At 35.8% G+C, this 13840-nt stretch overlaps 1 protein-coding gene across 4 annotated transcripts in view; it reads right to left on the bottom strand.

The window, feature by feature from the left end:
• Positions 1-13840, bottom strand: part of LOC102727878 (argonaute RISC catalytic component 3) — a 133014-nt gene that overhangs the window by 23426 nt on the left and 95748 nt on the right. For all 4 annotated transcript variants that reach the window (XM_081818088.1, XM_006748486.3, XM_081818089.1 and 1 more), the window contains 5 exons: positions 10307-10466; positions 8919-9009; positions 3977-4171; positions 3506-3640; positions 764-865 (listed from right to left, as the gene is read on the bottom strand). In XM_081818088.1, the coding sequence (XP_081674214.1) occupies positions 764-865; positions 3506-3640; positions 3977-4171; positions 8919-9009; positions 10307-10466 (683 nt within the window). The remainder of the gene's footprint in view (positions 1-763; positions 866-3505; positions 3641-3976; positions 4172-8918; positions 9010-10306; positions 10467-13840) is intronic.

The raw sequence follows: 13840 nt of genomic DNA, 5'->3' as shown, positions 1-13840 counted from the left end.
TGTGTAAGACTGTTCAATCACAGACCTGTCCCCCTGAAACAAATAATACATTATATATTAAAAAAAAAAAAAAGAAGAAGAAGAAGATAGTAGGAAGGGAAAAATGAAGGGCGGCAGAAATCGGAGGGGGAGACGAACCATGAGAGACTATGGACTCTGAGAAACAAACTGAGGGTTCTAGAAGGGAGGGGGGTGGGGAGATGGGTTAGCCTGGTGATGGGTATTAAAGAGGGCACGTTCTGCATGGAGCACTGGGTGTTATACGCAAACAATGAATCATGGAACACTACGTCAAAAACTAATGATGTAATGTATGGTGATTAACATAACAATAAAAAAATTTAAAAAATTATTTAACTGAAACTTAAAGCTGTAAATCTACAATTAAACTCTTTCACATGCTCAATATCTGCCAGTAAATGCCAAAACTTTGTGAAGTATTATTATCAAAAAGAGGCAAATGTCAAAGGAAGAATCAGGTATATTAAATTTTTTGAAGTTTTAGGTTAAACTGAGGACTCAGTTTGGGGAGATTCATTCTATTAGGCTACTTATATTCTGGTATTTTCATAGAAATAAGCCCCTAACTCAAGGTAAAGAAGGGGAAGAAATTTATTTACTGAGAGTTTCACCTCAGTGAAATGTGGAAACAATTTGGAGTGCAGAGAACAGTGTTTTTTTCTCCTTTTTCTGAGATTTAAAAAAAGATACATAAGAATGGAAGTTCCTGAATTAGAACATTTCACCCACAGGGTAGGCTTACCTGTATTCCAGCATGGCTACAGAGGTAAAAATCAAACTCGTATGGGTGTGTAATATCTGTATCAACTGTTGTTCCAGCTGGGATATTGCCACTTCTTCCAACCTAGATTTGTTTGGTCAAAGTTTAAACAAACAGGACAAAGGTAAAGAATGTATCTGAAAGCACTTTAAAAAATATATATAAATATATATAGGCTGATCCTGTGTTTCACTACTTTCAGCTTCAAATATTACTTGAGCAGGCATTAATAGCAGAGCTTATTCTAGTCCTGGTTCCTATTCTTACATGTTGCTGAAAGTGAGAGCTGATAAACAACAAAGAGTTACTAAGTGTCTACTGGTGCTTAGCTAGTAGGTGATCCCAATATGGGTGGAACACTTAAAAAAGTTTTTAAAAATTACTTTAACTGCTCCAATTTATGGTAACTGGGAACAGCAGGTACTCTTGAATGTGTAATTTATGAAAACTAGCATTTTCCTTGGAGAACACTGTATTTTTAGAGAGAAAGAATGCTGACAATAACATCAACTGTAGTCACCATTTGTTAACCATATATGGGCCAGGCACATAACATACATTATTTCCAATCAATAAATTCCTGTTAATTAGGTATTATTCCCACATGTCTGGGAACCTTGGGCTCAGGAATATGAAATACTTTGCTGAACAGCACACAATAAAAGGCAGAACCGGGAGTCAAATACAGAACTGGACTGCAAAGGCCCTATTCCTCTTATTTCATACTAGCAGTTCAACATCCTGTAAGGAAATCTGTACCATGCATAGCTATGATGTGAATATGAATGAAATGGTTCAAAATTTCTGATAATGAAAGGCTTCTAATAAAACACTTTAAAATGCATATGTATACTCACCTCTACCTCTTTATCCCTAAACACATTTAAAATCAGTAATTCTAAGTCTAGATTTATAAGGCTAACAAATTAAAAACCATCTTACTACTCAGATATTCTTTCTGCATGTGAGGGACTACGATCAGGTAGTGGCTTGAGTTATAGCTGTGTATACCAGTTAGCCTTCACCAAGTACAAAACAAAAATAGTTCATAATCAACTAAATTATGCTTACTCTTAACACATAAATCAAATTAACACATATAAAAAGTTTTACTCTACTTAGAGAAGTAGCAGAATGGGTTCATATCACAGCCCCACCAGTTTCTAATTGGGCTATTTAGGGCATGGTATCTTACCTCTCTGTGCCTCTGATTCCTCATTTATAATTATCTCTCATCTATTAGTAGTAGTAGTATTTAGAACAAAGGTGAAAGAGAAGTAGACGAATGAAGGACTAGCATGACTAAACATCAGATGCTAGTAATCATTAAATCTAACTTAGGTATTCCTAATCCTACTGTTGAAGAAACATTTGGTTTTCTAGGTACAAAAATGTACCCAGTAATTCGGGGTCAAACGCCTTTAACAACCAGGAGGCCATAATAAGGAACTCTCACTACTGCTATTAGAGAGGTGCTATAGGACAGTGATAATGAGTACTCTGGAGCCAGGCTGCTTGACCCGAGTCCTCGCTCTACCAATTACTAGCTTTATAACCTTGTTCTTTAACCTCATATGCCCCAGTTTCTTCCTGTGGAAAATGACGATAATAATAGCAAATACCTTACGGTGTTGTGAAGATTAAATGAGTTAAATTTATGACACATACCTAGAACAATGTCTGCTATTATGATTTCTTTTCCTCTATTGTGACCACCATCACCACCACTCTACAACTACAAGCCACCCTTTATTGAGTGCTTAGTATGTGCCAAGCACCATTTTGGATACATTACATAATTTAATTTACTTAATCCTCTTAACAACCCAATAAAGGAAAATACTAATATCACCCAAACCTTGTTGGGAAGGAAACAGGCACAGAGGTGTTAAGTTACTTGCCCAAAGTTACACGGAAAGTGTAACCAAAGGCTAAATATATACCAAAGCAGAGATACACTCCTCTCTGTTTTTTCTGTTGACCCCTTTTCTCCAAGGAGACACCAACACTTGCAATCCTCAGATTTCTCTGCTCCAAGGTTTGAAAGATGGGGGCCAAGACTGCTACTCGCCTACGCTGCATGTAAACAAGAAGACAGATTTCCCTAGGTATTTACCCCTCCTTCTCTAATTATAAAAATACACAGTCATACTACAAAATATAAAAAATAATTCTGTGGGGCGGTACCTGGCTGGCTCAGTCAGCAGAGCATGCAACTCTTGATTTCAGTGTAGTGAGTTTGAGCCCCACATTGGGTGTAGAGATTACTTAAAAATAAATAAAATCTTAAAAAAAATTCTGTGAATTTTAAAGGACACATTATTTAAAAGTTGCTTTGCATGAATTTCTACTAACCATTCTAGAAAGTTCTTAGCTTTTTAAAAAAACTGATTTTTACAAGATATTTTTGAAAATAAATGCACCTTTTCCCCTCTGAACATTTAAGACATATAGGAATAGAAAGAACAACTTTAAAACTATGAGTTTCTTCACAATAACAAAAGCATTAACGGGATTCCGAACACTTGGGAGTGTTAACAGACATTCTAGGCAGTTAAAAAGTAACAACCTACTTTGACGCTTCTCTACTCATAGTGTGGTAAGCTGAGATCTGCGACTATACACTGGAACCCATGCTGTGGGCAGATAGCCGCTGTTTAGTGCTCTATGAACTATATGAGATAAGCTTGTTTCATAATAGTATTACAACAGATGTAAGATTACCCTTTCTGTCCTGTCAGCACAAAATAATCGAGTGTGATGTCTCTTCTGAACTACAATGTAGGTTATTCCAGGTTGATAGTCTTTCTCCAAACTGATGCAGGCTTCTCGAATTGCTAGTAGTTCATAATATAATACCTAGAGGAGATGAAATGGAAAGATTTGACATAGTCAGCTGTTCACTTATACATACTTCAAAGTAAGATCATGATTTAGTCTTAGGACTTCTTGATCTTACCACTTTACAGCTAAATATACTTCTCTATTCCATTTTAACTATTACCAGAGCATGATTTTAGCAATCAAGGCTTACAAATCCATAGTAAACATCTTAGAAGAGATAATCTAAGAAGTATCAAATTTTGACTTTGGGAATTCTCAACCTAATTAAGACTTCTAACCTCAGACTAGACACCATATTATAAACACAGTATCTGATTTAACCATAGTATAATGAGATCCCAGGCAACCAACCTGCCTAAACTGTCCTTCTGAAACACCATCCCGATAAAAGATGATACGAGTAGGTTTGAACCGAGTTGATTTATAAAACTGAATGAGAAGTTCTCGAACCATGGAGGCCAAGTCCTGGATGATCTCCTGTCGGGGTCTCTGAACTCTTACTGTGGCACAGTATCTGCTTGGGTGGGCATCCATACTACCTACAACCTAGGTTGGAAAAAGTAAAGAAAAATAGAAATTAAGACAATCAAAACTACATCAATATGAATTTTACCACAATAAAAAAAATGGAAAAAAAGTACATGGATTTCATTTAAATTTGTATTTTATTACAACCTTATTATTTATTTTGAGAGTAATAAAAGTTCATTTTTAGTTCATTTTGAGAGTAATAAAAAAATCAGTAATTCCCAGGGGAGAACAGAAAAAAAGACTCAGTATAGGGTTAAAAACTATTTTCTGGGGTGCCTGGCTGACTCAAATTGGTGGAGTGTGTGACTCTTGATCTCGAAGTCATGAGTTCAAAACCCACATTAGGTATAGAGATTATTTAAAAATAAAATCTTAAAAAAAACCCCAATGAACTATTTTCCTATAAGTAGGCTGTGCTTTACATTTTTTAAAAAATCTGTTTTTATTTTTAAACTCTATGGCCAAAGTGGGGCCCAAACTCATGACCCTGAGATCAAGAGTCACATGCTCTATTGGCTGAGCCAGCCAGGCGCCTCTGTACATTTAATAAGATTCTAATTTATAGATGTTGTTGGTATATTTAAAGATTAGTAAGAAAAGAGACAGACATTCATAAGGAGAATAAGAGAAAAGTGGTAAGAGGACCCATTCAAACCCTGGATTTCTCTTTATATCTTTTATACTTTAGCAAACCACCCCAGAAGCCATACTTAAGACTCTGAAACATCATCTTAGAACTGTTAAGCTTCATAAATTTTAAAAGAATTTTTCCTCTCTTACTGCAATGTCCTAGACCAGAGGCTTGAATCCATAACCCCTCTTATTGCATTGTGTTTGTGTTCTGCATCCAGTCCTTAAAGAAATTAATCTTGGTTTTGAGAGTAACTATCTTAATTTTCTCTGTGTGTATACTGTTTAATATTATTATGTGTTTGGAGTAAAGGAAACTTTGAAGCATGAACTTAAAAATTCACCTTGACTATAGTTACTCACAGACCTACTGAAGAATGATCTCCGGGACACGAATATTTTTAAAATGTCTACATTTTGATCAGAGCCAAGGCTGAGAACCAGGTGGACACTCTGCCTCCAGCTTCTTTCTTCCAGAGTAGTATTTACACCAGTGCTTCAAAAATGGAAGTCTGCACCCCCATGTTCACTGCAGTATTACAGTAGCCAAAATGTGAAAACAACCTACCTGTCCATCAATGGATGAATGGATTAAAAAAAAAGTGACACATATACACAGTGGAATATTATTCAGCCATTAAAAAGAATGATCTCTTGCCATTTATGCATACATGGATGGACCTTGAGGGAATTATGCTAAATGAAAAAAGTCAGACAGAGAAAGAGAAATACCATATGACCTCACTTATATGTGGAATAAAACAAAACAAAATACAACAGAACAAAAACAACCAAGCTCATAGATACAGTGAATGAACTGGTAGTTGCCAGAGGCAGGGAGTGGCTGATAGATGAAATGGGGAAGGGGGGTCAAAAGGTACAAACTTCCAGTTAAAAAATAAATTACGTCACTGAGAGGTACTATAAAGCATACAGTATGAGGACTATCATTAATAATACTGTATTGAGGGGTGCCTGGGTGGCTCAGTCATTGAGCGTCTGCCTTTGGCTCAGGTCATGATCCCAGGGTCCTGGGATCGAGCCCCGCATCAGGCTCCCTGCTCCGCGGGAAGCCTGTTTCTCCCTCTCCCTCTCCCCCTGCTTGTGATCCTGCTCTCACTGTCTCTCTCTCTGTCAAATAAATAAAATCTTTAAAAAAATAAAAAAATTAAAAAAAATAATACTGTATTGAATATCTGAAAGTTGCTGAGAGTACATCTTAAAAGTTCTCATCACAAGGAAAAATATTTTGTAATTATGTATGGTGACAGATGTTAATCAGATTTATTATGGTGATCTTTTAAAAACATATACGTATATTGAATCATTATGCTGCACACCTAAAACTAATATATGTCAGTTATACCTCAATTAAAAATAAATAAAAATAGTACTTCAAAAGAGTACTTAACTTCCTGTCAGTACTTTAATGACTTATTACTTGAAACCAAAATATGGAAAGTTCTTGTTTCTCTTCTGTGTTAGGTCAGACTAGAAAATAATCAAGAGTTTTTTAAAAAATGAACTAGAACTCGTCCACTACATACATGGGATTGTATCTGCTTTTTCTTTATCTTCTATAGGTTAAAAAAAGGAACTCTAGCCATTTCTTTCATCTGAATGGTATTTCACTACTAAAAAAATAAATCTATACCCCTTCTGATGACACAAACAGCCACACAAAAGCTTACTTGGCCTCACAATCTGTTATACTACACTCCAATTCCCTGCATTTCTCAACATTCTTAAAACACACCAGGTTTTTGCAATCTAAATTTTAATTTATATTGCTATTAAATATCTATTATACTATGTGGCATTTATTACTTAGATTTTTCACAATAGTCTTTAAGTTCTTGGGAATAAAGCCATGTAGCAAAAAGAATCAATTAATACATTCTACTTAATAATAAAAGAAAGTGGGTATTTGTTAGAAATGGATTTAGTAGAAAAGGACAATGACTACCCAGAAGTCCAACAATCCAACTATGCTTAAACTTTCTTGGAAAATAGATCCCAAAATAGCAAATCCAAAGTAAGTCTTTTGAATCTCTTCTTTGAAAAAATAATTCCATTTACTATAAGAACATTTTTATGAATATCAGAAGTGGCTCCATACTACCTCTAGGACATCTGAAACGACAATTCATGCATAACTATAAGAATAAAAAGCAACAGAATTTATTTTTTTTCAGAATTTATTTTTTAAAAGATTTTATTTTATTTTTAAAAAGATTTTACTTATTTGATAGAGAAAGAGAGCACAAGTAGGGGGAGAGGGAAAGGGAGAAGCAGACACCCTGCCAAGCAGGGAGCTTGACACAGGGCTTAATCCTAAGACTCTGGGATCACGACCCGAGCTAAAGACAGATGCTTAACTCACTGAGCCATCCAGGCACCCCAAAGATTTATTTATTTTAGAGAGAAAGAGAGCTCGAGTGGGCATGTGCATGAGTCGGGGGAGGGGCGGAGGGAGAGACTCTCCAAGCTGACTCCCCACTGAGTGCGGAGCCCTACACAGGGCTCTGTCTCAGGATCCATGAGATCATGATCTGAGCAGAAACCAAGAGTCGGATGCTTAACCAACTGAGCCACCCAGGTGCCCTAAGCAATATAATTTATTAACAGATAAAAGCAAATTTCTTCCATTAATGAAGATAGCTTTGGAATGTCAGGTGAAAATTTTAACATTACTTTAACATCATTTTCATGGATAAAAAAAATGTACCAGATTGTTGAAACTTGAAATTTATGTAAAAATTATAATGGGTGATAGAAAAAATACATAAAAAGTCTTAGTTTAATTTCTGAAATTTATCAAGTATGCCTAAAATATGTTGACATTTAAAAAATGTTGGCATTTTTAAAAAAGCAAGCAATTTCAAGTTGCGTAAAAAATTATCTGGCTTTCTGAAGTTTATAAAAGATACACTTAGGGGGGGCACCTGGGTGGCTCAGTTGGTTAAGCAACTGCCTTCGGCTCCGGTCATGATCCCGGGGTCCTGGGATCGAGCCCCGCGTCGGGCTCCCTGCTCGGTGGGGAGTCTGCTTCTCCCTCTCCCTCTCCCTGCTACTCTGCCTGCTTGTGCTCTCTCTCTCTCTGTCAAATAAATAAATAAAAATCTAAAAAAAAAAAAAAAAAGATACACTTAGGGGCCCCCTGGGTGGCTCAGTCCAGTAAGTGGCTGACTCTCTTGGTTTCAGCTCAGGTCACAATCTCCGGGTCATGAGATTGAGCGCCTTGATGAGCTCGGTGCTCAGTGTGGGGTCTGCTTGAGATTCTTTTCCCTTCCCTCTTCCTCCCCCCACCCCCGCTCCTCCCCCTGCTCATGTGCTCTCTCTCTCTAAAATAAATAAATGAATAAAATCTTAAAAAAAAAAAAAGAAAAGAAATACACTTAAAGAACTGACACAGAAACTTTACCAAACATAGAGGTGGGCAAAGATATAAAAGGCAAATGTTAAAAGGAGGAGTGGCAGTATTAAGTTTTTTTGTTTGTTTGTTTGTTTGAGAGAGACAGAGCACGAGCACAAGCGGGGGCAGAGGGAGAAGGAGCAGACTCCCTGCTAAGCAAGGAGCCTGACATGGGGCTCGATTCCAGGGCCCCAGGACCATGACCTGAGCTGAAGGCAGACGCTCAACCGACTGAGCCACCCAGGCGCCCGGAGTGGCAGTATTAAAACAAAGAATTCAGGTGAAAAAGTATTAGATTGGACAAAGGTAGAAGATACTTTACACTGAAAAAAAAAATGCAATCTACCAAGCTTTTATGTAATGCATCTTCTGTAACAAAGACACTACTGAAATACATAAACTCTTGGAACAAAAGCTAACTGAAAATATATTATCATAAGCCAAATAGATACATTAGGAAAAAAGACTTGAGTAATACAATTAATAAGCTTCATTTAATAAATATATATGTAACTTGTAGCCCCCAAACCAGAGAATAATCATTCCTTTAAAAAAATCCAAAGAATATTTGAAAGTTGATTCTATATATATATATATAATATATATATATTTATAAAAATTGATTTCAAAGAGAGTGTCATTAAAATTCAAAAAGCTGAAACCACAATATTGATCATCTAAACTTTAGACAAGATAAACCTGCCTAATGACACTTACAGCAGCAATCGAAGGCTTCTTCCCATCACCAGCTGGTGGATGAGTGACGTCTGCTCCCAAAAAGATCACTGGTTGCTGGAACACAGAAGGTCTTAAACACATTTTTTAAAAGAGTTAGAAAATTCATTTTTTCCTTATGCATTTATCTGTTTATACTACTGCAACACAACTGCAAGCTGCTGACACAGCACAGAACAGCCTCAAAGGCCTGAACTACTGCTTTAGTCTCTTGATTCATGAATTCCTAACTCAGTGAAGTAAAAGCTATCACAATGGGTCTATCCAATGTCTTCTTCAGAGCAATTTTCTGCCTTAAGCAGTGGTGCTGGTGGTTGCAAAGGGCCAGCATTCTTCGTAACAGACATAAAATGATAAACTTCCTCATATTAATCCACCAGTTTGTCCCAACCTTTCTGTAATCTACTTACATTTAAACTATGTAATGTCTCAATGAGAAAAAGAATCATTAAACTTTACACTGAAAAGGATTATGGGAATCTGCCACTCCCTCTCCCCTGGCCAAAAGTATAAATTTGAGAACATATTATTTAAAGTAGCTGGTTGTTCATCTTATTTAAAAAACTATATCCTTTAAGATTCAAATGACTGTCTCTCAGTTTGTGGACTTGTTGATAAAATTCTGTATCCATCTCATTTATGAATCTCAATTATTTAACAGGAACAGGAAGTAGATGAAAAACAGAAAAAAAAAAAGAGCTTTTGTGTCAAATACACATGGGTCTATCCTTACTCTAATGCTTATTTGTGGTGCACACTGGTCAAGATATTTTACTTTTTAAAGCTCTAGTTGCTCCAACTACTAAAAGGAAACCTGTTGTCCAATTCTGCAAATAACCACCTCTTCTCCAGGACCTGTTTCTAGGTCATTATGTCACACTTCCTAAGAGCTCTTAGACATGAAGGAGACCTAACAGTAAAACCTATCGTCCCAATGACCGTCCCAATGACCGCAGCAGGGATTGATATGGCTTACTTAACTGATTAATTCATATGCCCTACCCAAGACCCTCCCTTATTTCCTTACTTGCTAGGTGAGTGAGTGGTCTCATAACTCCAGGTTGAAGATGACTATCAGCTAATGAGAAACTTCGTTAATCTGAGCTCTCCAGCAAGAAATAAATAAAGCTCTCAATATTTTCTAGCTGGGCAGGAGGTTCTCTGCATATACTAAAAAATGGAAGTGGGAGGGGATTTTCACAAGGGACTCTCTTAATCGTGTCTGAAATTCTTTTCTAAAATGTTTACTTATCTTCCATAGCAAGAATCAATAAGATTGTCTCTTACACTGATCTTAGATATGGCAATATACAGAAAAATTAGGATATGAAAAATAATTAAAATTTAACTAAGTGATTATCTTATCTTACCTTTGATGAGGTACAAGAATATTATTGATCCCTCCGAGTTTAACATTTATCTTTAGGCACAGGTTTGAGAGAGTTTGAGGGGATGTTTTTATTACATTCTTGACTTGGACACACTGTGTGGCCATACCCAAAAGTGTATCTCCTACGCGTTTCACTTCCGCTGTAGAACAAATGCAAATACCTCTAGTTAGAAAAAAGGTCAAATTTTATTGAAAATTAAGCTACTATATTTCCCCCCTTGAAATACACCATCCTATTACAGGACACCAAAAATTATAACAGGGGTGCCTGGGTGGCTCAGTCGGTTAAGGGTCTGCCTTCGGCTCAGGTCATAATCCCAGGGTGCTGGGATCGAGCCCCACATTGGGCTCCCTGCTCAGCGGGGAGCCTGCTTCTCCCTCTCCCTCTGCCTGCAGCTCCCCCTGCTTGTGTTCTCTCTCTCTGTCAAATAAATAAAATCTTTAAAAGAAGTGTATAAAAATTATAACAATAATAAAACAATACTGCCTTGAAGATTAGCTTACACATTTAGTGATAATTTTCCCAGTTGTTTTATTCTTTAGATAAGAAAGTATATTTTTGTCACCATAAAAACAGTATAACCGTAATAACTGAAAAACCAGAAAGAAAAATATACATAATCCCTTGTTAGCATTTTATTGCACTTTATTCCAGTAATTTTCTCATTTATATTATTTTAATGCAATTATATTCATAGTATACTTATAACTTTCAATCTTATGTTCCAACTTTTATTTTAAAAAGAGTCTTTACAGTGTACAGAATAAAAGGCCCCTGTTACTTCCCCCTCTTTGCCATTATAACTACCATAGAGTTCAGTGTACATACCTTTTTTCTTATAAAACACATGGAAAACATTTTAAAACCAAACTTGCATTCTATTTTGCAAACTGTCATTTTCACTCAATAATATAGTATGTTCTGAATCTTAATATACAAATTGCTCTTATTTGTAACAATAGCAGTTAGTCTGTTTTTAAATGCCATTTTATCTAACCAGTCATGCATGGATATTTTTTAGCTTGTTCCAGGTTTTTATTGTTTTTTTTTTTTTTTTTTAAGATTTTATTTATTTGACAGAGAGAGCGAGCGAGAGAGGGAACACAAGCAGGGGGAGTGGGAGAGGGAGAAGCAGGCTTCCCACTGAGCAGGGAGCCCGATGCGGGGCTTGATCCCAGGACCCTGGGATCATGACCTGAACCGAAGGCAGACGCTTAAGAACTGAGCCACCGAGGTGCCCCCAGGTTTTCATTGTTTCAAACAATGCTATAAATAATATCCTTGACATTTATTTTTGTTTGGTTATATAACTATAGCTTCAGGATAAATTTCTACAAGTAGAATTCAGGGGTCAGAGGTATATATATGTATTTAACATTTTTGTAGATACTGAAAAACTGCCCTCCAAAAAGGTTTATTCATTCATTCAACAAATATTTAATGTGCACCTAATACATGCTAGTACTGTATGAGACTCTAAATATACATTGTCTCTGAAGAAGATCACAAATGACTTATAGGCACAAGAAAAGATGCTCCACATCACTAAGAAACGCAAATCAAAACCACAATGAGATACCACTTCACACCCATTAGGATGGTTATTATCGAAAAGAAAAAAAACCAGAAAAGAAAGTAACAAATGTTGCTAGGATGTGGAAAAACTGGAACCTTTGTACATTACTGGTAGGAATGCAAAATGGTGCAGCTGCTGTAAAAAAAGTAGGTACAGTTCACTAGAGCAGCACCATCAATTAACTGAATCTAAAAGACATTTATAAAATACTTCATTCAATAACAGCAAGAACACACATTCTTCTCAAACTTACACAGAATATTCGGCAAGACAAACCACATTCTGGTCCAAAAACATACCTTGACAAATTGAAAAGAATAGAAATCATACAAAATATGGTCTCAGACCACAGTGGAATTAAACTAGAAATCAATAATAGAAAGACAGCTGGGAAATCCCAATATATTTATATATTAATATAATTCTGTGTAACACCTGGGTCAAAGAAGTCTTGAAAAATTTAAAAATATTTTGAACTAAATGGAAATGGAACACAGTTTATCAAAATTTTGTGGGATGCAGGGTGCCTGGCTGACTTGGTAGAGCATGTGACTCTTGATCTCAGGGTCGTGAGTTTGAGCCCCAGGTTGGGTGTAGAGCTTACTTAATTAAGAAAACAAAAAAAAAATTTTTTTTTTTTGTGGGATGCAGTGAAAGCAGTGCTTAGAAGGAAATTATGGTATTGAATTCAATATATTAGACAAGAAGAAAGATCTAAAATTAATAATCTATGCTTTTACCTTGGGAAATACAGAAAGAAAAATATAAACCTGGAACAAGCAAAAGGAAAGAAATACTAACAATCAGAGCAGAAGTCAATGAAATTGAAAATAAGAAATCAATAATCAGCGAAACCAAAAAGTTGGTTCTTTGAAAAGATCAATGAAATTTATAAACATCCAGCCAAAGAAAAAAAAGAGAAGACATGAATCATTAATATTAGAAATAAAAAAAAGGTCATCACTAGTGGTCCTATGGCCATTTAAAGGATAATAAAAGAATATTATGAACAATAGGCCCACAAATTTGATAACTTACATGAAGTAGAACAATTCCTTGAATGACACTACCAAAACTCACAAAGAAGAAACAGAAAATCTGAATGGGCCTTTTTTTTTTTTTAAAGAAATTGAATCAGGGTGCCTGAGTGGCTCAGTCGGTTAGGTGGCTGAATCTTGATCTCAGGGTCATGAGTTCAAGCCCTACATTTTTACTGAATTATTGAATCAATAATTATTTAATCAATAATTAAGAACCTTCCAAAAAGAGAGTACCAGGCCCAGATGTTTTCACTGATGAATTCTCCCAAGCATTTAAATAAGAAATGATACCAAATTCTCTATAATATCTTCTAGAAAACAGAAGCAGAGGGAATATTTTCTAACTTATTTGAGGCCAACATTACCCTAATACCAAAACCAGATATAGACATTACAAGAAAGGAAAACTATAGGTTGATATCCTTCATGAACATACATGTAAAAATCCTCAACATATTAGCAAATTGAATGTATAGTAATTATACACCATGACCAAGTGGGATTTAGCATGTGAATATCAATTAATGCAATTGATCACATTAAGAGACTAAGAAAAATCATGATCATAACAATAGATACAGAGAAAGCATTTGACAAACTTCATCATGCATTCATGATAAAAACTCTCAGCAAACTAGGATTAAAGGGGATCTTCCCCAACTCGGTAAAAAAAAATTACAGAAAACCTATAGCTAACATCATTCATACTATTGAGAAACTACATTCTTTCCCCTTAAAATCAGGAAGAATGCAAGGATGTCTCCTTTCCTCTCACCACTGCTATTCAACATTGTACTGTTAACTCGCAGCTAACAAAAGGAAAAGGATATAAAAGTATACAGACTGGGAAGGAAGAAACAAAACTGTTCACAGAGTTCATGACTGTCTAGGTAGAAA

This window comes from Leptonychotes weddellii, chromosome 4 (genome assembly GCF_054177405.1).
Source record: "Leptonychotes weddellii isolate Sample4059 chromosome 4, ASM5417740v2, whole genome shotgun sequence".
In the NCBI taxonomy this organism is placed as follows: Eukaryota; Metazoa; Chordata; class Mammalia; order Carnivora; family Phocidae; genus Leptonychotes; species Leptonychotes weddellii.
Note: the sequence above shows the minus strand (reverse complement) of the source record. Positions and strands in the feature narration are given on the sequence as shown.